Source organism: Amblyomma americanum, chromosome 7 (assembly GCF_052857255.1).
Source record: "Amblyomma americanum isolate KBUSLIRL-KWMA chromosome 7, ASM5285725v1, whole genome shotgun sequence".
NCBI classification, from domain to species: domain Eukaryota; kingdom Metazoa; phylum Arthropoda; class Arachnida; order Ixodida; family Ixodidae; genus Amblyomma; species Amblyomma americanum.
The window spans coordinates 6,561,889-6,587,455 of NC_135503.1; the positions used below are offsets into that span (position 1 = coordinate 6,561,889).

Here is a 25,567-nt window from a genome sequence, read left to right on the forward strand (position 1 = left end):
ATCCGTTCGTTTTCCTATACGTAACGCATTACATTCCGTTTGTTCTGCGTTTCCAATGACGGCAAAGCATAGTGCTTTATTTTTTTGTTGGCCCAGTACGGCCAACAGCAGGAAGTACGCCGCGTGAACGTTTTCTGGACAAACGCTTCTAGTTTGCATGGCTGCCACCACGTGCAGCGTGGCGCTGAACACTCAGACTCACCGCGGGAATTTCGATTGTTCGGTACTTCCCATTTATTTTCTATGGCGGCCGGAAATAGTTGCTGTGAGCGCAGGCGGCACATTATAGGTTATATTTTGCAGCGAGGAGGAAGAGTCGGCCACGACAATTACCACGTTTGCACAGACAGAATCTATAGGGACTCTCAAGTTTTCTAAAAATTACAAGTTTAAAATGCCCCCTCAGAGTTACGCGGTATTCGCTGCTGGCAGCCGACAGATGACGCCAATAGTTGATATCTAGCATGTCCAGGAAAGCAGGGCATGGCTAAGCCTTTTAGCTGGCCGTAGTCACTGAGTACATGAATACATGAACAGAGATACATGAAACTGCAATACTGGGGTACCTACCTACAGGAATGCACGAAATTATTTACGAATGCCAGGTTGCCCGATGTCGTTCACAATTCCGCAGTTTCCATTAGCCGTCCTTCCGGAACGTATCGCCAATCGCGACAAGCGCGGTTCGGCCATTTTCTCTTCGCACTGTCAGGAACGGTCAACGTCATGCAACTAATTAATAATTGTCTCTAAATCATTAGCCTCAAGGTGAAAATTGCTACCTCAATATACTTTGAAATTAGAACCAAAGAAATGTCACGGCGTCATCACAGCATGTAGTCTTGTTCAAAATTCTTCTGGCCACATGGTCTGCTTTTAGGCCGCATAGCGGAGCTCTCACGACACTCTTGAAGAGCAATGGACCCTGAAAGGCTAGGACAAGAGTCGACGCCTTACTGAAGTTTACAGCGTGATGGATGCCTTGAAAGCTCTACTACGCGGCTGGGAAGGACATGACGGGGGTGTGCACATAATGGCGCCTGTTCGAAATGAGAGTGTAAGCTTTAGTTCTTTCCTGTTACCTGACTATATCATTGCATAGCAGCCACTTAGCAAATTTTCAGATAAACTACAAGGTTCTTTATCTTCTACTCGAATACATATCAGTGTCATAACCGGCTTAAATGGCGGACTCCGGCTGTACAAATTCCTGAGTTAGTGTCAATGCTTTTTTTTCACTGTTTTTCTAACTATCTATTCCTGTACTAGCTCCTAATCAGGAGTGAAGGTATGACTAACTATAACAGAACGAACTGTGTCACCCGCGGGCAGCCCACGCATGAGGACCTCCGCGAGAGCATCAACTCGCCCATGCCGTACGGCTTCAAGTACGAGGCGTACGGCGAGGACGGCGGAGGCCACACGCGCCAGGAGTCGGCCGACGGCAGCGGCCGCGTCGTCGGCTCGTACACCATCTTCACCCGGGAAGGGCTGCTGAGGCGGGTCTTCTACGAGGCCGACCACAACGGCTTCCGCGCCCACATCGAGACCAACGAGCCGGGCACCAAGACGTCCAACCCGGCCGACGTCACCATCGTGTCCACGGCCTCGGAGGGCGGAGGGGGCACGGCGGACGCACCCTTGCCCAACGCTGCCACCACGAGGCCCGTCAAGACCACGTCACCGGCTGCCGGCGGCACGACCGTGAGTGGGCTTTCTTCTCGCTTAATATGCATGCCTGAGTATGTTTGTGTGTCTTCGCGCGCACACGCGAGCATTTCGCTGCGGCACGACGCGCCTTGAAGGATATGTGAGCGTATGTTAAACGCATACGCCGCGCTTTGAAAGGTGATTATGCCTCTTCGGCGTGGCGCGCTGCAGGTTGTCCGTCAGTCGGCGGTTCTGTGCGCGCGGTATCGGGGTAAATCCTGGATTCTGGAGAAGTAGTTCATGGCTGGAGTGTGTGTCTGGCGCCGTGAAGCGCCACTCCTCTCCGGGTTTCGGAGACAACTCACTTATCGCGATGGGCTTTAGTACTTTGTTTGCTTGGGGAGTGTCAACGCGCGTGAGGTCAGCCACCGTTCAGTCGTACGGGCTCTGCGCTTTCGCGTCTGCTTGAGTGGCGAAACTCTGTTGCCCCCTGGTGAGAAACATAACTAAGCAAGCGCAACAACTCCGTGATGCAAGCATGCTTTCAGGCCGTGTCCTGGGGAGTAAATATCGAATGATGCTCCCCGCAGGTTTCTGCTAAACGAGTTTCTGGTGACTGAAATTACACTTTTTTGATGTCATACGGTTTGTTTCTTGTGGGCTATTGCATGTTTCTTATCTATTTTTTTTTGCACGCTTGCACAAATGACCATGCTTCCCTTTTTAAGAGCTTGAACATTTACGACCACTTCTCCCCTTCTACTCTGTGCTTCATGGTTGGTTGTTTAACCACGCTTTTGTCGAACTGATATTTAGGTTGCTATGCAGATGAGAGATTGTGTGCTGCTGGTATTATATTTTACTTACCTTGGGATCAGCGAGTCATGCCGTTAGTGAATGGGGCGGAAGAAAGTGCAACCCGAGAGAGTTCCGCATCAAACTTTTAAAAGTCGCACTTGACAGCAGCAATCCCCTCTGTGCCACACTTCAGCTTTATGCATGTGCATTCCTCACTTCTCAGGTGACAAGTGCAGTTTTGCTGTCGCCTTGCGCATGAATACCAGATCGGCAGAGCGAAGCTTGACGAATTGATATGTGCGATACAAATGCCTTCGCTTACTAGTGCAAACGTCAAACATGAAACGCGTGTAGTCATGCACACACATAGTCCACTCCGCACATGTACGACGCCGTTATAGAGGCATTGCGAAACACGCACAGGCCGTGTGTGTATGATTCATGACCAGATTATCACGCGCGTGCTATGGATAACCTCACCACAAAGCTTTAGGGTGAAGATGTACATGGCACGTGCATGGTAATCCAGTCATAAATGTTAGTTTCCATCAGCATAACGGACCGGCGTTCCTTTTAGCTTTGTTCAGGAACTTTGAAGAGAGCGACAGTTATATATTTGAGACAGAAATGGTAATAGCGCTGCAATTAGACGTACACAAGAAAGACTGACACAGGACATGCGCTAACTTCATCTGATTTTATTCACTGCAAAGCCAGCAAATATATAGAAAATTCAAGGCATGCGCAAACAACATCTACACAACAGGCATCAACAAAACCGTTCAAGATATATCTCATTCTTGAAAAGGCGAACCGAGGTATCACTCACGCAATCTACTCCCCTCTTCCTAATGTGGAATGCTTCCAGAAGCTCCCTCGCCTTCGTATCTCCACTCCTGCCCAGAATCTTTATCTCCCGAAGCCGTGGCTCACACTTCTTGCATTGCTGGCATCTTTTTTTGCCCCGGCCCATGTTCTGCCGCACGATTACAAACGAAGCACTCCGCGCAATGCTGTGAAAGATGCGCACCTCCTAGATTTGTAAGCGATCTTGCGTGCTCAGCCGCGCGGTCATTAACGCACCGCCCCGTTTGGCCCACGTAGGCTTTTCCGCAGGTCAGTGGTATTTCATACACCACACCTGTGCGGCACTTCACGTACTGCTTGCCATGCTTTTTGTTGCAGGAGCTCTTTTTATCGCTCCCAATGCGCGCGCATAGCTGGCCAAGCTTTCGTGGGGCAGAAAACACGACCGGCACGCCATGTCGCTTTGCCACTTTTTTTCACATTGTGCGCGACCCTGTGCACATAAGGCACAACTTCTGGTCTCACCGACTGTTTGTTCGGCTCAGTCGCCTTGTGAAACAACGCACACTTGACTTTTCTTAGGAGGGCTTCAGCAACTGCTGTGATAACCGTGCATGGGAACCCCGCCGAAACCAACCGATCAACTTAAGTGTCAAAACTCATCTGCATAGCATGGTGACACGACTTCACGAGAGCCGACTCAAGGCAGAGGCGAGCAATGGCGCGTTTTACAGTTTTTGAGTGTGCTGATGTGTAAGGCAAAAGCTCCTTCTGGGCTCGAGGGGTTATCACAGCAGGGGTTATCACTGTTATCACAGCAGTTGCTGAAGCCCTCCTAAGAAAAGTCAAGTGTGCGTTGTTTCACAAGGCGACTGAGCCGAACAAACAGTCGGTGAGACCAGAAGTTATGCCTTATGTGCACAGGGTCGCGCACAATGTGAAAAAAGTGGCAAAGCGACATGGCGTGCCGGTCGTGTTTTCTGCCCCACGAAAGCTTGGCCAGCTATGCGCGCGCATTGGGAGCGATAAAAAGAGCTCCTGCAACAAAAAGCATGGCAAGCAGTACGTGAAGTGCTGCACAGGTGTAGTGTATGAAATACCACTGACCTGCGGAAAAGCCTACGTGGGCCAAACGGGGCGGTGCGTTAATGACCGCGCGGCTGAGCACGCAAGATCGCTTACAAATCTAGGAGGTGCGCATCTTTCACAGCATTGCGCGGAGTGCTTCGTTTGTAATCGTGCGGCAGAACATGGGCCGGGGCAAAAAAGATGCCAGCAATGCAAGAAGTGTGAGCCACGGCTTCGGGAGATAAAGATTCTGGGCAGGAGTGGAGATACGAAGGCGAGGGAGCTTCTGGAAGCATTCCACATTAGAAAGAGGGGAGTAGATTGCGTGAGTGATACCTCGGTTCGCCTTTTCAAGAATGAGATATCATATCTTGAACGGTTTTGTTGATGCCTGTTTGTAGATGTTGTTTGCGCATGCCTTGAATTTTCCATATATTTGCTGGCTTTGCAGTGAATAAAATCAGATGAAGTTAGCGCATGTCCTGTGTCAGTCTTTCTTGTGTACGTCTAATTGCAGCGCTATTACCATTTCTGTCTCAAATAATGCACCATCTAGCCCAAACTGACGTTCTTCTAAAGACAGTTATATACATAAGTAATAAAGAAACATGCACGAGACATTTTTAAGCATTTCGATCTCGACAATATTTGACGATACAAATACGTTAGTCAACAGCACATTGCTAATTTGTAATAAAAAAAGCGGCTCTATGGAAAGTCAGGAGCGATTAGTGCAGCTAAGTCGCATAGATCTAACAGCTGTTTAAAAAAGGTCACGACGAAACCTCTAAGAGAGGACCAGTAGTGCGCGAAGATTCATCTTCAACACCCCCCCCCCCCCCCTTTTTTTTGTGCGCTCAGAACCAAACTCCCGAAACGACGACCGACCTGCCTCCTGGGTACGTGCTCCCTGACCGCTACCGGCCAAATGCGTCCAGACGACCCCCAGGATCTGAGCTGCTCACATCACGGATTTTGACTCTGGACAAGCCGGTCGACGGGAATCAGGTCTATCCGGGACGTCCAGGTTTCGAGTCGGACACCGACGTCCCGAGCCCGCCGGTGGGCATCCACACGGGTCTTCCACCCGCCGGCATCGTGCCCGTGGGCCCCGTCCAGGTGACCCGTGTTCCAGGGCGTCCTGGAAGCGCTCCGGCGTCGAGACCTCGTCCCCACGTCAACTACGTTCCGTCTAAAGACACATACGGGCCCTCCCGCCCTTCGTACGACGGGTCATTTAGGATACCCGCAGGTTCGTCCGGAGGCATCTTTTCACCCTCCCAGCTGGCGTCTAAAGGGAACGCTGGAGGTCCTCAAGCGCTTGATCAGACTGGACATGGCGATGGATACTCATTCTCAGCGGATCGTGGCTCTGGAATACCAGGTCCTGGTTTAAAGACTACCTTTCCCGGGTCGCCAGCTGCTCCACGCGGGCAAGGTTTAGGATCACAGCCATACGGTCCACACAAATATGGCCCCGAAGGCACAGGTGCCTTCCGGGATGAGTACGGGGTAGGGCATCGTGGGCCACAGTATCAGCCTCCCGGCCTCGGAGCACCGCTGTTCACACGCGTCACTCAAGGTTCTTCAAAGTTCCCTGGACGAGTTGACTACGGCTCCCGGCCAGGCTTCCCCGGAGCGAGTCGGCCAGCGTTTCCCGGTACGCCAGGAGTCCCTAGTGGAGTCTCTGGGGGAACTAGACCATCATTTGGCAGCAGAGGCCCCTTCGGAGGTCCGCGCTTCGGACCCGGTGGCAGTCCCGCTGGAGCACCTCTGGATCAATTCGGAGGCGGTGGACCCGCGGGAAATCGCTACGATACACCTGGACAACCATTTGTCCCAGGTGAGGATTTACCTCCCCTTGATCGCAGTGCCTATAAGCGTATAGATTGCTCTTTGTTAGATGTATTATACCACATGTATTGCGACCGTAAGCCTTCTTATCACAAAAGTAGCGCGTATAATACCGCGTACAATCCACCCCCCCCCCCCCCCCCCTCCACTGTGACATATGCCAAACATGTTACGGGAGGTTAGTGCTATTTCAACATGGGTTGTGAAAGCGAGTGTTATGGCCGGAACGGCTGTTCACTCATGTTTATTAAAAGTTATAAACATCGATACCTTCGGGTGTAGCGTTCGCTGTGCGAGCACATTAATGCGCATATGTGCACAAGAGAGCAACGTCCAGTTCTCGTAACATTTATCAATGCTGCTGCCGTTGGGCTTCCAGTCTACACCTGCTGTTGTTACATGGCAGCGACTTAATAACGCGTCGAATGCCAATACACGGTTTGCTCTGGGTCTTCTGCTGTCTCGGAATGGGTTTATATTCCTAGAGCTATGCGACGAAAGGCAGTTTTCTCAGCGTACGAGCCCCCGTATGCAGGAGACGCAGTGAGGAGGATGTCCTTGACGTCGGTTATCGCAGAACTCAGTCAGCGGCTTTTGTTGTTCACGCTGCGTTCGCTCCGGATGTGCGTCGATACAGGAGTCGGAAACACAACCAAGCCGGCGATAAAAAAACGCAGCAATGATTTCAGGCGTCGACCGACATTTTCGACACTCTAAATCACTCACAGATGGGAGCTAAAGCGGATGGAGTGCGTGAGTGCTGCGAAGGAAGCAGCGTGTGATAATGCCTCAGTGCAGCGGAAGACGTCCAGAATGCGTTGAATGAAGGCGCCACCGTTTACAGGGACATTCGTCAAGGGGGGCTTTCTGGGGCGCTAAATGCGTACTATATCGAGAGCGGAAACTGTCGCATTCTCCTCCTGTCCGTTGAGAATGTTACCCAGTCAGACCTAAGACACGAGAAAAATGAACGGATGGATTTTACTGTCATCCACGTTTAATCGGGGCGATGCCTAGAGCCACTTTGCCTAGCAATCTAAAGCGGATGCTTAATTTATTTCGCACATTTTTATAGATTTTCAGTTCTTTGCTGGTTCTTTGTCAGCCTACGGTATTTTGTTCCCGTATTCCGCGCTATATTATTTTGATTTCTGACCAAATTCCTAATCAGCGTGCTCATAATTCCGGGCGCAGCGGTGCAGCGGCTAAGCGACGCGCCACTGCTCTAGCTGCGATGGCGGGTGCTGCCACCGGTGGGGCTTATAAGACCCAAGTTGTTCTTCCCGAGCAACCTCTCGCGACCAGTCATTAATCTAACTGCCGCCTGCCACGGTGGCCAGTTTGCACACAATCCGGCGGCTGGTTGTGATGGCGTCACGAGGTGGCGTGACCTAGTTGGCCCACCTGCCTCTTAGGTTTCTTCTCTGGGGATTTTTCGCGCAATTTTCGCTCACGGCCAAAGACGCCTTCTTTCTGCGACACGGGATCCTTAACACTGTGGCGTTAAAACTGAAGGAGGTATTTAAAAGCTCCGCGTTCAGGGCATCACGCGATAGCGTTAATGGGTTTCATATATGCTGAACTTGTCATTCTCTACTTTACATTGATAGATAGCTGGGTGTCCTCATATCACTCCTGGCGCTGTGGTGCGGCGGTTCAGTGATTCGCCACTGCCCCAGGAGGTGGCAACCACCGGTGGGGCTTGTGAGACCAAGGTTGCTCCGGGGATTTTTCGCGTACGCCGCCGTCGCCGCCGACGCCGTCAGGTTTTCCGCTGAACGGAACCCTTCGCGTTATCGCGTTAAAATATTCAATTAAACTTATTTGGACCGACGGCACTAGTGTTTTAACAAAAGGCCATCCTGACTTTCAAAGACGGGTGTTATATAGAGTAAACATCAAACGGCCTAGCACGTAATCAGAACAGACATCTGCACATTTCTCTTGAAGGGTAACGAAAAGTCAGCTCCCTGAGATATAGAATTCCCGGTATGTCTTCCAGTTCTCTGTACGAGCGAGTGCGGCTATTAAATATTTGTGTGCAGAGGTATCTCAATGGACCGTGAATATTCCAAAACTTCAACAACATTGATTCATATTCTTCCCTGATGGAATTTTTTAAGTTTATTGCGGTGAAGCCCATAGAGTACAACAGTTAAGTTTATGACATTTGAATTTTGAAATAGCAGAATTCTCTGTAAGCGGTGAACGGAGTGCGATACCTCTTACACATTACAAACATTTAGCGTTGTAGCACACGTAGATGTATAACATTTTGTTAGTGAGCTATGGCTGTATAGCTTTGAAAAAAAATTATTCTATCGTTCCTTTTGCTGAAGGTGCCATTTGCGTGTCATTTTCAACCCAGGTGGCTTTGTTGGAAGCCAAGGCCCGCCACCGGGGGCACAGGGCGGCACTGGAGCAGCTATTGACGGCGGAGACAGTGGCGTAAGTATATGAGTACATCTACTTTATTCGGCCAAAAAACGTGACCTGAGTTCAGCGCAATATACTGCATCAAAAGATATATAAATGTGAGCTGCTTGGATTGCCTCACTACAAATGCGAGCGCAATATTGTCCTGAGACGCGCAAGCGCAGAACAGGCGTGCAACGACAAGGCCACGGGGCAATGAACTAGAGCTACACCTAGACAACTAGCAAGGAAGCCTTGAACAACTTGTGGCATGCCGAACGAAATGTGTTGCCTGTTGGATAGTAAAGTAACCACTGATTTACAACTGTCAAACCTAATTGAGGACGGCATTCAATTGAAACGTTGATGAATTTAAGAACAGCGCTTTCTAATTTTCGTAAGAGTTTCTCGATCGATGCTTACAATTTGCAGCATGATGTGTGCTACCAACAAACATCAAGGCGCTGTCAAGATTGCTTTAACTGCAAAGATATGTCTGAAATGAACGCGTGGAAGCAGTGATAGGAGAACTACACACCAAGTGTTGCCGTGGATAAAAGGACAAAGCATTTTTCTAGTCGAGCGAAACTGAGACCAAGTAGAGTTCATCATCTTGGACGCTGATGCCGGTGTTTCACCACAATGCTATGGGTGCGCTGCGTGTTCATCGTGGTTTTCACGGTTTTGACCAGCGCGTTGAAATTAATATTCCAAAACGGAGCACTGATAAAATTAGTGAATGATTACTAGTGATAGTTCCGCTTAACTAAGCGGCCCGCAGTAGTGGTCGGCTGCGCTCAGGGGCATGTTAATAGTAATTATACCTTTTTAGAGCGTTAGCACTTACTCATCACGTTTCTCGATTTCTTAGGGTCTGCTACCACCTCCCTTCGGCTTGAAATTTTTTAAGTCCGAGGAATTAAAGACGGCGGCCTCCATAGTAAAGCGATATAGCAACCGAACTGGTGATTCATTGGTGACGTCATTAGTATATCGAATTGGTATATTGATTGGTGACGTCACCGATATATCAAGTTGGTGATTGATTGGTGACGTTACTTATAAATCCAAGATGTCGGCCAATAATGGCAATTAACTGATGACATCGCTAATTAATCTAAGATGTCGGCAGATAACGCTCGTTACTTCACCGTCTTCCAGATGGTGGCGGCATCTTTTTTTTGTTACTTTCCTGCTTCTGCTTTCTCTTTGACCTGCCGCTATACCATACGGTAGGCCATAGAGAGTTCTGGTTAACCGCACTCTCCCTCACGTGCTTCTGTGCCTTATTCCCGCTCTCGGTCTCTTACTGAAACACAGCTTCCGTATCTCGATCGCAGCCGGGGCGAAAAGCAACAGAATCAGCAAGATGAACTCCGGATTAAAATACTAAATCGCTAGATCACTGCCAAAGCCTAACGGCTCAATTTAGTTGGACGCACCTTTTTCTTTACTCCTCAGGACTCCAGCAACGAGGACGGCTTCGCTCCGAACGATCCTCGGCGGCCGTTCCTCTTCAGAAACGAGGACCAAAGGCCGCCCGCTCCCGTGAGTCCCTCTGGCGGCCAGCAGCCGGGAACTTACGCCATACGGGCGGACAACGGGAAAATTGAATCGGTCTCCTTCCAGCCGGGCACCCAGCGGTTCCAGGGTCCGGACAGGCGTTTCCAGGGCAACCGTGGCAACGTGCCGCGAGGACCTTTCCGACGCCCTGCGTTCGGAGGCACCCGACGCGACGATCCGTTCAGGCCGTACAAGCCCCGCCCCATCGAGGTACGCTTACTTTTTCAACATTTTTAATTGATATTCCCGAATCTAATTAAAAGAGGCATTCTGTTCGTGACACGGCACAGTTTAAAAAATTGAAAACTGAAAATAGGCGCCCGTGTGCTGTGCGACGTCAGTGCACGTTAAAGATCCCCAGGTGGTCGAAATTATTCCGGAGCCCTCCACTACGGCGCCCCTCTCTTCCTTTCTTCTTTCACTCCCTCATTTATCCCTTCCCTTACGGCGCGGTTCAGGTGTCCAACGATATATATGAGACAGATACTGCGCCATTCCCTTTCCCCCAAACCAATATTATTATTATTATTATTATTATTATTATTATTATTATTATTATTATTATTATTATTATTATTATTATTATTCCCCGAAACGGAAGCTGCATCTCCCTGGCTACGTTTGTGGTCGAGCGACTGGCGGTTTCTATATATAGCCATACTGACACACACACACAGTAGCAGGCATTTTTTTTTTGTTAAACATCTTGCTTTCTTCGAAACGACATTAATGGCACTAAAAGAAGACAGTATATATTTAATATAGCTTCGGTGATATTTACAACTACATTATTGCTCGTTGTATGCGGAGATATGGACCCATTAATTTTTTCTAACCACTGAGTACAAATTTCGATCGGTTGGAAATAAACAAAAACATTGTGTTTATATTTACACGCACGGTAAACGAAGCGCAACCTGAGGGCCTTCAAGCTTGAGTATGGCAGATACTCATCACGTTATCCTCCCTGCCTGTCCTTATTTTCTTTTTCTCCCTTGCTCTGCCTTCTCTTCTTAGGACGGTAGTTCCATGCGGAACAGTGAGCCGGTAGTTCTGAATTTGTCAGCGGAAACTGTTGCACTTCAGTGAAGATTCTCGCACTGTTTCGTTTCATGCATCTAAACAATTATATACACAAGTATTTTAATGCTGGCGCTTAAAAACAGGCACAGTCGAAACTAAACCTCAAAATTATTTTGTTTTCTTGGTTGCTTTCCCTGATGCAGAGTGGTCACCCAGAACCCGTCTTCGTGCCGCAAGACCTTTCTGGACCAGGCAGCCGCACCACACCGTTTGACACGGCGGACCCACAGCGAATCGGTGGTTCGGGATTTCCCCAGCAGCCTTCTAGCTTCGGAGGACAGAGACCGGGCGGTTTCTCGACGGGCCGCCCCTACCGGAACAGGTTTCCTTCCGGCGGTCCGTACCCAGCGACCGGACAGCAGGACCAGTTCGACAGAACACCTCAGCAGTCTCTCACGCCATACCTACCCGGCACGCCACCGGTACCCGCAATAGCGAACGTGGGCAGCGTCCCGAACCCGCGAAACCACTTCGCCAATCGTGTCTTTGACCGCACCCCTGCCGACACGCTTGGCAGACCTGTGGGCCAGCCTCCCCTTCACCCTCCTTCCTTGATTGGCATGGAAATTATCCGCTACGGTCCGCACGGTCCGCAAGTCCACAGGTTCAACGGTAGCGCTGGGCCTGGGTCATTGGCGCCGCCAGAAAATCTCGAGTTTCGTGGCCCGTTGCAGCCGTCGAGGTTCCCCGGCAGCGTTCAGAGAACACCGCTGTCTGCCAACAGGCTCGTGCCTAGGCCTCCGTTGCCTATCAGAGGTAACGTGAATCGGGTCCTGTTCAGTGAAGCGCCCCCGCAGCCGACGTTTCCCAGACGTCTGGGTGAACCCAAAGGCCCCGAAGAGGACTTCGGGGGTGCGTTCGAAGGCCTGATTAGAGACGAACGGCCCGACCTGCTCGAGCTGAGACCAAAACAGAAGCCGTCAGGAGCAGTGTCTGGAAAGGCTGGTGGCGGCCTTGATTTCCTGGAAGAGCTTTTGCCGTTTTACGAAAAGGATTCAGACATCAATAAGAAGGGCAATGAAGCTGCCGGGGAAAACGAGAGGAAACCAGTGGTCCACGAGCCAATAGTTCCAGAACACCGCGACTTGCTCTGCGATGACGACGATCCCAGGTTCTCGGATCCGAGAAAGCCTGGTTGCATAAAGAAGCCGAAACCACTCGGAGGGGATGCAGGTGGCGCTGCGGAACCTGACGGCAAGAATAACGAAGCACCCATCGACGCTGATGAAGAATTCTTGAATTACAGAAATCCGTTTTCTGGTGTTCTTCCATCCCCTGGTGCAGCAGAAAAAGTGGATCGGGATGGCAAGAACTTCCAGCGCCCGTTCCTCGACGGAGACAGGAAAGTGATCCCGGTGCTCATTGACCGAAACCAACCTAATCCAGGCACACTGGAAGGAACCGTTGAAGTGACACGAAACAAACTTTCCCCTGGCGCTGACGAAGCTGGCGTTCCAGGTAGGTCATCCACTCCTGAACTTGGTGCCGAAAGCCCGATTGAAGGTCGACGAGCATTTGGCAACAACGGTGTGTCTCCAAGGAACTTCGGAGTGTTTCCAGGTCCCGGTCTGGCACAAGGCATTGGAGGACCAAGTACAGGCAAGGCTGGTACGTTTCCATCTCCCGTGCCACCGCCTCAAGACGGAAACTTATTAACCTTTCAAAATATTCCCCAACGTGGTGTGAACGATCTCAGAGGCATCCAAGACCCGTTCAGGAGAAACTTCCAACCTTTTGGGCAGCCAGCCTTCGCGCCACCACAGCAGACCATTCGCTTTGGTCAGAGATTGAGCGGAGTGAGGAATCAAAACCCTCTGGTGCCTTCTCAACGTCCATTTAGAACACAAACTCGAATTCAGCCACAGCCGCAAGGCCACGTCGTGTTCCCTCCGCCACCACTGCACAGAAAAGCCGTGCTTTCTCCTCCTGACGGCCCAGATAGCCCCACAAGCGGCTTCGGCGATCCCCTGTCGTTTACTTCCCCTCAAAGCCAAGATGCGTCTCGGCTGGAACATCCTGCGGGCGGATTTGGCCAACCTGGTCAGCGAAAAGATACTGGCGCCGGAACATTTGGCGACGTTGGAGGCGCACCACCAAGATTTGCTTTTGTCGACTCTAGGAGGCTTGGGCAAGGGGCTGTGAAGACACCAGTACAAGGTTTAACCACTGGAAGAGAAGATGGAACGCAAGACCTCCAGGGGCAAATTGTATCGCAAGGGCCCGACGCATTGGCTCCTGGGTCTCTCACACCCACCTCGCCTGCGGGTAAAGTGAAGTTCCCAGACGAGAACATAGCGCCACCGGCCCCATTCACGTTCTTTGACACAAAGAAGCCGACGTTAGTGCCCAATCGTCCTCCTCTTAACGTCGTCAGAAGGAAACCGTTTAAAAGCCCATCTGACGTGACTGGGAAGAGTGTTGAGGCCCGGCTCGCACCGGAAGCGCCGCAAAGCGTTCAAGGGCTGGAACCCGGTAGCCTACTGCGAAAGCCACTTCTTGCAGGCAACGGACAAATAGGTGATGAACTTGACAGGGGGGCACCCATTGGCGTATCGGGTCCTTTCAATTTCGTGGACTCACGCAAGCCATTGGAGATTGCCAGACAAAGGGTCGCACAAAGGAGGCCGCAGGGTTTCGATTCAGCTCGTCAGTCAGGGGCGCAACCTCTGCGACCGGGTATCTTGACCGTAACAAGTGCTCCTTTTGACGGCAACTTGGACAGTGGCCGACAAGGTGGCTTTGCTGGTGCGCCGGAAGAGCTTAGAAGGCAGCAGCCACAAGAGAATGGGCCTAGTGGAGCTATCGATGGCGTTGCGGAATTCCCAGCAGCCTTGATCCCTCAGACTGGGCCCGTGCGTCAGCCAGTACAGGTGAGCAGATGATATATCTTGATACGTTCTTTCTCGCTGCTGTCTTGTCGGCTGATAAAAGTGAAGTCCTGGGCTTTCGACTTAAAAGCCGTCTTTTCTTTTTTGTCCACTCAAGACATCTAACGTTTAGTAAGCCCACTGAGCCCCCGCCAGTTATTGACAAGAAAAAAGGAAATCGGCGATTTTTCACGCGCTTCAAAGGACAATGTTGTTAGAGCTTTTACCTGCCAAAGCGATGTTTTATTCTGCGAGGCACTCCGCAGCAGAGGACTTTGTATTAATTTAAGCTAACGTGCTTCAGCGTGGCAGGAATCGAATAAAAGGAAAAGTGTCTACGAAACTTTTCGGGTGCTGTTCCGCTTTACTTTGCAATATTGACCCTGTTATCTCGCGCATTTCGACGTCCGCCCGCCAAGTAACCTGGTGTTTTTTTTTCTCCGCCGCGTTCCCTAAACTCGCCCCACACCCCCCCTTAAAAAAAACTGCTTTCTTAACGCAGCTAACGTGCGCGAGAGAAAACTGTCTCTGAGCTACAATACACGACTTGCCTTTGTCAGAAATACCCAAAATAAAACCACGGTTGGCACAGTAACACTAGAGACAGCGTCTGTACCATTCCGCTGCACCTAGTGCATTTTGTAGGTGTAGAAGTACCAGCACTATATACATATTGAAATATGTAGGACATATTCCTCTTCCAAATACATCCAGCGCTCTAATCTAAAGGTGCGCTTCGATCTTGAAAGTGCCCGAGTACCATTGAGTCTTAAGGAACCAATAACAAAAGGAGCGGGAGGACTTAGAGGTTAAGCGCAGATGGCAGACGTGGCAGCTTTCGCTCATTACAGTGTGCACTTCAACCACGCCATGAGGGAAGGATGGAGGTGGCGCGTAAAGAGAGGGCGAATGGAGTAACGTGCAGGAAGACACCACACGCGGTCTAGTGCGCGAATGGTGGGTGCAACTTACGCTTACTTGGGTCCTGCAAACTGCGGACAAGCGTGCGGGGTCGGCGGGGCACCAGAACATGGCGTTATACCGCACATGTCCGTCACCGCCCTCTGGAAAAGAAAAGACTCAATTATAATCGTGTTTGTGGCACGACTGATCAAAGCTTCGTAAGGAGTACTGAAGGAAGTCAGGCAAATAGGGGCATGCATGCTTAGTGTAGCGTGCCATAAAACACATTTCTCTACCTCAAAAGAACGTGAACACAAGTCGATAGAACTACTGCAAGAAGACACTTAGGGATTTATAACTTTGCTGACAGAGCATAACCTCCGAAATTCCTACAATACGCGCTGTCAGATCTAGACATTTCTTTTCCGAATACTGCACACTATTTCACCCTCACTTTCAATTCCAGGCGCGTGCATTGAACATGCAGTAATCACGCGATCACACGCAGCGTCCTGTGCAGTCGCAGATGCAGAATTATGCCTTGTGTTCACATGTGACCAACTCATGCTGCTTTAAATGCTAATAACGCTGCATTTTTTCAGGCGCCACGGCCTGTTCTTCTGAGTGTTAAGAGGGTACCGGTCCGAGGAACTGCAGTCACGGGCGGCGCAGTAGCTGACCAGGACCCAAGGAATATCCAGGTATTACACTTCGGATGCCTTCCACGTAATTATCGACAACATTAAGGTGTTATTTTTGCCAGGTATATACATAATTAAGGCGAAGCTCGGTTCCAACGCAAAAATAAATGATATTACATCGCAACGACGAAAGCAGAACTAAGCATACATGGTTTGTGATGAGAAGTCTTGCTATATCTTAGCTACTGAAAACCTGCATGGTTACTGATGAAATGCATCTGCTACCGTGACTTAACCATAGTACCGTGTTACATGCGGCTATTGATTAAACACCTTGCAAAGCGCCTCATTGCGTATTTCATTCCTTGACAACTTGCCCTGTATCGTTGCTGCTGTTGCTCCTTTTGTTGTTGTTTATCGTTGTTGTCGTTCATGGCAAAGGCACCAACAAAAACTGGAGGAAAGGCCAAGAATTGGAAGGCAGATGAAAAGAGCCAGCTGGCCAAGGAGTTCACAAAGAACAGACGAGAGATTGTTACAAACACATGCCCAGCAGGCACAACAGTGACAAAAGGGAAGACTTGAACTACAAGAAAAAAGCGCTAAATGAACAAAAGCTGCAGCATTAGCGGCGATACCATTCCAAAGTAAACTTTTGTTCGAGGAAGCATTCCTGAGGCTGCGCGAAGAGTGATGCTTCCGTACGTTAGGAGTACAGAACTATGCTAGCTTAGCCCAAGCTGGCGCTATGACCTATGAAGAACACCTCTGCTGAAAAAGGAGAAGTGGCGGAGGTTAGAGAAACGGCCGCTTGTTTCTGGTTACATATCAGCAGAGGTGACAGCGAGCAAATCGTACCTGGGCAGGTAAAAAATTGTCGACGAAACATGGACAGTGTCGCGAACCAGCCTTGCATCTGTCGTTTTGTTGTTGTTGGCCTCAGGTTCTACAAAACGTCCTGTCTTTGTTGTTCTCATCGTCGCGAATAAGCACAATCACCTTTAGTAATCGTACAAACGTTCACTCAGACTGCACTCAACACGTGAAGTAGACCGCGCCGCTCCTCTGAATTAATTTTTTTTTCTCCCTTCGAAAAAATGAAAGGCGTGCACACTCCCAACTAAATGATTGCAAACGGTCCTGTGCATGCGACGGGCGTGAAAGCAGCGAGCACAAAAGAAGAGAATGAAGAGGAAGAAGAACATATGTAATAGATCGCCTACAGAAAAAGAAGAAGCGATAACGAGAGTCAGAAGTGCCGATGTGCAACGGTGAAACGATCGTGACTAAAGAAAACTGACTGCCTTAAATGAGTCAATTTTTCACAACTATTTGACTGTGCAAGGCATCCTGTCCAATCCCCTACTGTGCAAATGTGCCAATCTAACAGGGACAACAGCTAATAAAAGGGAAATGAATATTGCATAGTAGATGGAGTGTGCTACTATCTATGAGGTGTTCCGGAGTCATCGCACGCAGCTAAGCATTTTATAGCTGGCCTGGCTGTCAGTGTAGAGGCGACTGCAAATGCTTCCTCCCGTCTTGCCGCTGTGCCGCATAGCCATGTTATGTCCAAACAAGTAGCATTCACACTCTGAAGCATGGCGCATTTAATGGAAAATTATTTCCGGAACAGCATTCGTTAAATTTAATGGATTGCATTCCAAGGTGAGGCAAGCGTAGCAGGGGGCGGCAGAAATTTATGTGGGCGGATGAGATTAATTAGTTTGACTGGAAAGATATGTAGCAACATAGCATAGTGGGCGAGTTGGTATTGCATCTTAAGGAACGAAACAGCGCAACTAAAACGGACAAGAAACGAAGGACAGCGCGTCTCCCTGCATCTATTTTTCTTGTCCTTCGTTTTAGTTGCGCCGTTTCGTTCCTTAAGATGGAAAGATACGGGAGAGGCCTTTGCCCTGCAGACAAATGTCCTGATGACCACATTCACTGGTGCATGACTGTTGCTTTTCCTATATTAACAATCTCAGAAGCTCTTGTCCAGTATGTTGCTTCTACTTTCCGTTCGTCCTTTGCGCTGTTCTAAAATTAAATCAGTATGAACCGTAACAAACTGGTGCAGCTGTGCAACCCACTCTTACTTCCCCTCTGCGGCACCTGACGCTGCCCCATTCAGCGCAGCATCGAAGGAGCAATTGAACAACACACATGTTCATGGAGGACCACAGACAATTTTAATGCGCAGCATGTCATTATAGGAATGTTTGCATCCGCACATCAGCTGTTGCGGGAAGGAAGTGGATCGAGACAGCGACCGAGGCGCCGTGCGGATCCTGAAAGATCAGCTTTTTCATGAACGCCCGCTTGTACTCCGTGGTCTCCAGCTGCTGCTGCGCCAGGGGTGGGACCGCCGGACACGTGTCCTGCCGCAAGTGTTACGGCACCCGGGACCGCCGTTACAGCTGCCGCTCCAGTTCACAGTCGGTCTCTCGAGCGCATGCGAGCGCAGGCGTAGGCCTGCGTGTTGTCGAGCTGTTGCGGTGGTGGTGATCCCGTGTTGCCGCGCAGGTCGAGGATCACAGCAGTGACTTGCGGCTGCTGGTTGTTCGCGTGTGGCATGCTCGATTGTCGTGTGGTCAGATGAGACATGCTGCCACTCATTCCACCCATGCCACACATTCCGCCCATTCCTCCCATTCCGCCCATGCCAGTCATTCGATGAGAACTACGCCTGGAAGCATGTGACGGGCCCGGGGGCGGCCCTTGGTCTTCGTACTCGTAGTAAAGCTGCTCCTGGCTCTGCGACAGACTGCCGCCTTCGTAGTACATTTCCTGCGTCTGGGTCTGGCTGAGCTGCCGTTCGATCCGGCGCACCGCCGGCGGAGGAGGCGGACGAGGCGGGGGGCTCGCATAGTAGGTGTGAGTTCGCTGGCGCACCTGGCCTCGGCTGCTGGGTCGCGGCGGCGGCGGCGGTGGCGGCAAGTTCATCTCGGATGGGCGTCGCTCGTACACCTGCACTTCGACGTAGTTCCGAGCCTCGTCATCGTCTTCGTACTCGTCGTTGAAGTACCTCTCGGCGTACACGGGTCCGGTTTCGGCCATGGCCTTGAGCATAGTCTCCGACGGCTCCGGCGCCTTGTAGGGAACCTTCTTGCCTTTCTTCTGGCAAGACGTGACGCTCTTCTTGGACTCTACGGACGCCTCGGAGGCGTCGGTCTTCTCGGAGGCCTCACTCTTCCTGGACTTCTCGGATTTTTCCTCGGGAGCCGCTTCAGCCTTGGGTGACCCTTGCTTGGATCCCTTGCTGGGGCTTTTGGGGCTCTTGGAGTCCTTTCCCTTGCCCTTCTTGTCGTCCTTGCCGCCCTTCTTGTCGTCCTTGCCGCCCTTCTTGTCCTCCTTTGCGCCCTTCTTGTCGTCCTTGCCGCCCTTCTTGTCGTCCTTCTTTCCGTCGTCCTCCTCCTCGGGCATGGTGACGGCTGGCGGGCCCCGGGGCGGCCGGAGGTGGAAGCTGGGCGGATCGGGCGGCGGGAGACGCTGACCAGGAACCGTGCGAGCCGCTGCCCGTGATCGAACGTCTGCTCCGCGTGGCGCGAGCCCCCGCTCGCCGCAGCAGCCAACCCGCACTTCTTCCACCTCCTAAGGGGTGCGCGCGTGGCCCAAGAACCGTGGTTCTTTCTCCAGATGCTAACTAATGAAGCTGCCGCGCAGACGGAAGTCACAAAAAGCTGTAGCCGAAACTGAAACAGCGAGCGCACTTAATATTGACAGTGCGAATCTTTAAGGGCTCAAAAGAAGGAAATCAAAGGCGCCTGAGAGAAAGAGAAGACGACGATTGCAATAAGTTTCCCGGAAAAGGGGCTAAAAAGAGACAAAATGCAACTTGAGGTACAGAAGAGAATGTTGTTGTGGCAGCGGAGGTCTTAAATTCATCGTTTTTGTTTTGCACTCAACCGTACACTTGACTCCACATAGCGGCCTTGTCTGTTGCGGGTTATCTGTGACTCTATTGAAGTTCGTTCCGGCAGGATTTCAGTACTTTATGCGCTAAAGAAAAGGCGAACGCCGTTAGAAACAAAGCATTATTGCTTTGTCTGCCCGATTTTGGCGATCTGAAGCTGGTATAAATGCAGACGCAATCAATGCGGGCGCATGCGTTATTGCGCCCTCTTTAATCTTGTGATAATGAAATAAAATGAAAAATCAAAATAATGGCTTCTGAAATGGCATTGTGTGCAGGGCGGTACCGCTGTCACTGCTGTTTTTTTTGCACCCCTCCCCCTTTTGGTTCTGTTTGTGTGACATTTCTTGTAAAGTAGGTGCTAGTGATGGTTTTACCCTCCCCACACATTGCAGGCTTTCGTTCAAGATTCTCAGACGAAGGCCGACAAGGCCATCTCTGGTCAGGAGCTGTTGCGCCGAGGTGCGAATTCAGCAGGATCTGCCGAAGAAGGTGACAGGGAAGAGGTACGAACAAGAACTGTGTGATGTGACCTACCCTACATAAACATGATCAGTGTGTGCCACTAGTTTTCCCGACAAACTTACCGTCACTCAGCGGCGCGGTTTTTCTCCATTTACCCAAATCCACATGGACCAGCAAAAGAGGGCTCTGCTACACTGTCAGCGCAGAGTCAGCGCAGACGTACATGTCAGCGCAGAGACGTACATGTAGACAATAAAACCAATCAAAATGGTTTGCTACAAGAGGGCATTTACAGCGCAGTACTCTCCTCAGCTTACTACTTTGTGTAAATGCTGCCGACAGTGTAATCCATGTTTTCCTGCAAATTGCTCTGCTGTGAATTATTTCTCACATTTATGCGCTGGTTGAAGTATAGCGTTTTTGTTTTTCATATGTTTGCGGAGAGATACTTAAAGTTGGTGGCTCTTGCAACCGGTTGCGTGGCCTCCGATCACTCTTAATTCCGTCCTGCCTGTGGCAGGCCCCTATTCAGAACATAATCTGTTTGTGTCAGTGCCTCGCAACTTTCGTTGCCTTACTCGCAGGACGGCGAGCCGCAGCGGGTGAACCCGTACTCGTTCGGTTACTCATCATACGACGGCCTGGGCAGCCACGTGACGCGGCACGAGAGCAAAGACGACACGGGCCGCGTCACCGGCTACTACGTCGTCGAAGACGTGGACGGCCGCAAGCGCACGGTCCATTACGTGGCCGACAAGGACGGCTTTCGGGCCACCGTGCACACGAACGAGCAGGGCACGGACAACTTGGACCCGGCAAGCGTCAAGATGCGCGTCGAGAACAGGATGCCTCACCCTCCGCCCACTCCAAGGACTCCGTCTCAAGGATCACCAGTGAAGACGTCGCCGTCGCCAGGGTTAGGCGACGGCGTAGACGTGCCTGTTCTGGACACTGTGGACCAGAGCGTCAAGAAGAGCTAATGGTGTTCGCCGTGGCCTTGCCCTTAGAGTTCACTTAGTTCACGACCGCTTGCGTGTAGGAACTCTTGTTATTGGTTAAGTAGCCACTGCCATTCAAGAGGCGCCCACTTGTGACAGTGCTTTGCAGTTAGCGTAACGGCCCGCAAGGTTTGCCGCATGGATTCAGATCGCCATCTTGATACGAGATATGCGCCTGGCGTTTCTGTGATGCGCAGCGGTGAACTGACTCTACATGTCAGTTTAGCATGTTGTCCTGATGCCTTTACATAAATTGATCTTTAAGGCACGTTAACCTGAGTTATGACAGCACGATGCGCGATTGCAAGGCTCAAGATTAAAAAGTAGTATATATCTGAGCATTTGCATGAATGGTTCAATGCGTCACGGGCTGTTCACAGAGCAAGGTTGTTAGTGAATACTTTAGTTCATAGGCTGTCATATAATTTGAAGGTTCATATTCTGGGCGTTCTCATACTGGAAAAACAAAGAGCCTTCCCCAACAGCTTGTTAGACAGCTGCAGATTGTTGAATGTCAGGAAGTTGTAGCAAATTTCGCATTATTTAGAGGTTAGAAATTTCCTACCCACCATCATCATCATCATCATCATCATCAGCCTGACACGCCTACTGCAGGACAAAGTCAGGCTGATGATGATGATGATGGGCAGGAACGTTTTAACACCTAAATAATGCGAAATTTGCTACAACTCCCTGACATTCAACAATCTGCAGCTGTCTGACAAGCTGCTGGGACCTTATTTCTGATGATTTCAATACACCCTTGCGTAAAAAGACGGCAGTTAGTCCGCGTTTATAGTTCTGCGACTGTTTTGCACCGCTCACATTGCACAGGAGCTCTGGATGCACGGCTTCAACCACCCCACGCAAGTAAACACTTACAGGGCATTTACTTTAACAGTGGCAGTTCAATTTACTGGATGCGATACGCTTGACATTTTCGTTTCGCTCAGCCCCCGGATGATGATGTCGGTGCTATAAAGAACTGTGCAGCTCCATCACACATCAAACCGCACGTAGTGAAATGAGCAAGCAGGAGTTCAAATGAGGGTGTGTATGATATGTAAAGATGTTGCTGCGGCTGAGTTTTGTTTGCGTGTATGAAACAAGCATACAGGTTTTATTATTGCTCTTCGTAACCACTCATGCATACATAACGCAAGCAGTATTAGGCATGTGGTGTTCGATAATAGCTTACGGTGTCTGCAAACACTTTCACATTTTCACGCAAATGTCATGTCTTCTCGCCAAGCTCAAGTCATACTTCGCTACTAAGTCTGTGCTCTTTTCGTTATTGTATTTATAGATGTGACAAAATGAGAAACAGCTTCCATTGCTTCAGTCACTTAGAAAAAAAAAGCTGTAAATTCACGAGTTCGTAATTTATAAATACTGCTTTCTGTGTGAGCTTCAGCATCATATTGGCGACTGTTGTGTATAGTCATTCATCAAATAAGTTCAGGGCCCTCTCATCTGTGTTCTCTTCAGATACGAAGAAATGAGCTTGTTGCGTTATTTAAGCGATTATTTCAAGCCTCTTCTGCCATCATAAAACTTTGCCATATGTGCGGTTTTTAAGGTTTTTACAACGACCCATTCTGTCACCAAGCCGCAGAATAAAAAGGTCATTTTTCAATTAATTATCTGCTTGTGTTCTTCACCACAGCTTGATGCTACGGGTCATGTTCATGACAGCACTATAGTCGCATACAACTCAGGAACAAAGCGGCAAATGCCCCTCGAAGAAAGCCCTCCAGCCAATGGCGTCGGCCTATTCTCATGGCATCGCGGTAAATCCCCTTTCACCTGCTGAATGGAAGGCAGATGGAAGGGGGTTAACCTTGGCTTAATCGGGTTAACCGCCGTGTCACAAAAATCAATCGACGCCATGGCTAGAGGGCCCCCTTTGAAGTGCATCTGCCGCTTCTTTCTTGAGTTGTATCTGACTATAGCATACTGCTGTTACAGGTAAAGTGTGAATTTATTCATTTATATTAACCCTCTCTCTCTCTGAACAGCAATAAGTTGAAAAAAGAAATGAAGTAAATTCAGACCTCGGTTTTCACGTACAACCATTCGCCTATCCCTCTCCTTTCATTTGTTCCTACATGGAAGAAAAATAAAGGAGGGATTAATAACGGTGCCTTGTCGCCCAGTGCAACACAGCTATCATGAAAGGAGCTGTTTAAAGTAAGGGACGCCTGCGACAGTGCGGCCAATACATCCACTAGCGTGCTTTTTTGTAGGCGTCATGAAGGACAAGCTGCACGCAAGAGCTGTTGGAGAACTCTGACGGGGAAAACGCGATATTGGCAGATCTTCGAACAGGTATTGCAAAGTCTCTGAAGCCCAATCTTTCCGAAACGAGCATGCGTACCAGCCAGCTGCGAACAGGGCTTTGCTTGGAGGAAACGTTCCTGATAACTCACATCGCCTTCCTTTCGGAAGAGACGTGTCGCACTTGCGCTCACCGAATCCTTGCCCACATCGCTCGCCCACCTTTAGAACAGGGAGACACTGCCATTCGCAACACTGGTGTTCTTCAGCGGACGCCTGTCGCCGTATTTCCCATTCTATCTCTTTTCGTGCAGACGCCAGTGACAAAAAAAAAAAATGTGCAGCAGAAGCGAAACACAAGCTTATACATAAGTTGTACGTGTCCCTTGTTTTCCTCTTGCGGATATCATTGTTACCGCTCATGTCACAGTTGAAAAAGAGCCTCACTCTTATTATTGAGTGTATTAATTCCCGCAGTATCTAGTGCGGAAGACAACGTGAATGGATAGCTCTACGGCGACAATAACGCAGCAGTGACGCGCCCAGAAGATATTCCCCAGAAATAACTGTGTGCCAGTCACTGGCAGCTCTTAGCGGAGTCTTCCGGCCATTTTGATGTTCACACAGTTATATGACTTTAGAAATGACGGCTCTCGGACTTGTGGCGCGAAGACCTAAGCTTTGGCTGGCGGGTAAGTTGAGCGCTATAGCAGTGTAATCTATTTGACGCCCGTTTAAGCAATAAGAGGTGGTCCTCGAGTAGTGCAATAGGTGTCCTTCAACTAAACTTCCCCGATCCTTCAGATGAGGCATACAGCCGACTGTTTGACGTTTCTGAAGACAAGCAGCTCTCCTCAGCCACTCAAGAGAGGAATTCCGGCTTTCAGAGGGCATGCATAGTTTTTATTTAAGTATTAGTACAACCGAGCTGAGAGAAAAGGCACACTTTTCTCTCTGCATTCGGGCATTTGTGGCTACGTTGTTTCTCACTCCCCACATGCGTGAAGAATCTTTCTTTTCCGTGCATCAAAGCCACCTCCGCCTGGTTCTCAAATTGTCGAGGACTGGATGGAATCCGGATGATCAGTATGCTAGCCACGCTCCTATTGATGAGCTACTCACGTCTGCATCGCCTGCTCGATGCGAAATCATGCTGGTATTTAACAAAAAATAAAGGTTCGGTTACTTGAGGAATGCACTTCACTGTACAGGAAGCGCTAGGTGAAAATGTGCGGGCACCCACGTGGCTTGCCCCGGAACCGCACGCCTCGCACAGTGAATTCAGCTGCTACATTTAACGAGGTGTCTGTCTCCTCGGTTGAAAAAAAAAATCGGCGGCTGTTTGCCTTCTTTTTTTCTACGTCGCGCCGCTGAGCACGTGGGTCTTCGACTGGCAGCCCTTTCTGACACTGCTCGCCTTTTCTATTCAAGCACTTTTCTTTCCGCCACAACAGTCTGCGTAGGTACAAGGAAATTTCTTGATAAGGTTGTGTTAGACGACCCATCCTGAATACGTGATGTACAACGTTATTACACATATTAGTTATCACCGAGCTGTGCGTTACATCTTCGCCCTTGAAGTTAAAAAATGTTACCGCTTGGGCAAACAAATATTTGTTTACAACAGAGCAGACGTGGAAAAGCTAATGTCAATGCTGAGTGATTTTTCGTCTTCCTATACTTGCATCGGTTTAATAAACGACAGTCAAACAAAACTAGTAGACCAACTAAATAGAAAACCGTATGAGTTCCTGTGCTAAATATTGCGCCTTGTGATCGTTCCCTGTTGTTTAAGACCAAAATAAAATGCAGTATCTGTAGAAATAAATATTATACAGACGTGACATCTGCAAAAACACACAACGATTTGAGGGATCTCTGACCATGCATGCTCTCTATGCTTGAAAAAAGAAATAAAGGAATTTTTTTTACAATGATTACATTTCAAATACAGTTCGATCACATCTGGAGGAGTTTTGGAAGAATTTAAATCCCCATATCACCGATGTTCTTTCGTTTCTTGCTTCGGATGACACACCGCTTGCTGTATCTGTGATGGCGGATCAATTCAAAACCTTTTTTGAGCCCGGTTTTCACTCACAAAGATTCTATATGAGGAACTGGTTCATCGCACTGCACATATGAACATTTCATAAACGATATAACAATTTCATGCCATGAGGTTCAGTGGGCTAGTGACTGTCTGCCTATGAATTAATGCCCTGGACCCGATAGAATCTCATTAGACCTACTGAAACT

General features: G+C 49.6%; 1 protein-coding gene across 4 annotated transcripts in view; it reads left to right on the top strand.

Moving 5' to 3' along the window:
- The window catches only part of LOC144098339 (uncharacterized), a 59,619-nt gene extending 36,948 nt beyond the window's left edge, over positions 1-22,671 (top strand). For 2 of the 4 annotated variants that reach the window (XM_077630905.1, XM_077630904.1), the window contains exons 3-11: positions 1,333-1,704; positions 5,185-6,166; positions 8,546-8,625; positions 10,054-10,140; positions 10,222-10,365; positions 11,382-14,108; positions 15,611-15,709; positions 19,964-20,074; positions 20,618-22,671. In XM_077630905.1, coding sequence (XP_077487031.1) covers positions 1,333-1,704; positions 5,185-6,166; positions 8,546-8,625; positions 10,054-10,140; positions 10,222-10,365; positions 11,382-14,108; positions 15,611-15,709; positions 19,964-20,074; positions 20,618-21,013 — 4,998 coding nt within the window. In that variant the 3' untranslated portion in view covers positions 21,014-22,671. Of the gene's footprint in view, positions 1-1,332; positions 1,705-5,184; positions 6,167-8,545; positions 8,626-10,053; positions 10,366-11,381; positions 14,109-15,610; positions 15,710-19,963; positions 20,075-20,617 lie in introns of all 4 variants that reach the window. The other 2 variants (XM_077630903.1, XM_077630902.1) reach the window with 1 other exon arrangement.
- The last annotated feature ends 2,896 nt before the right edge of the window (positions 22,672-25,567 follow it).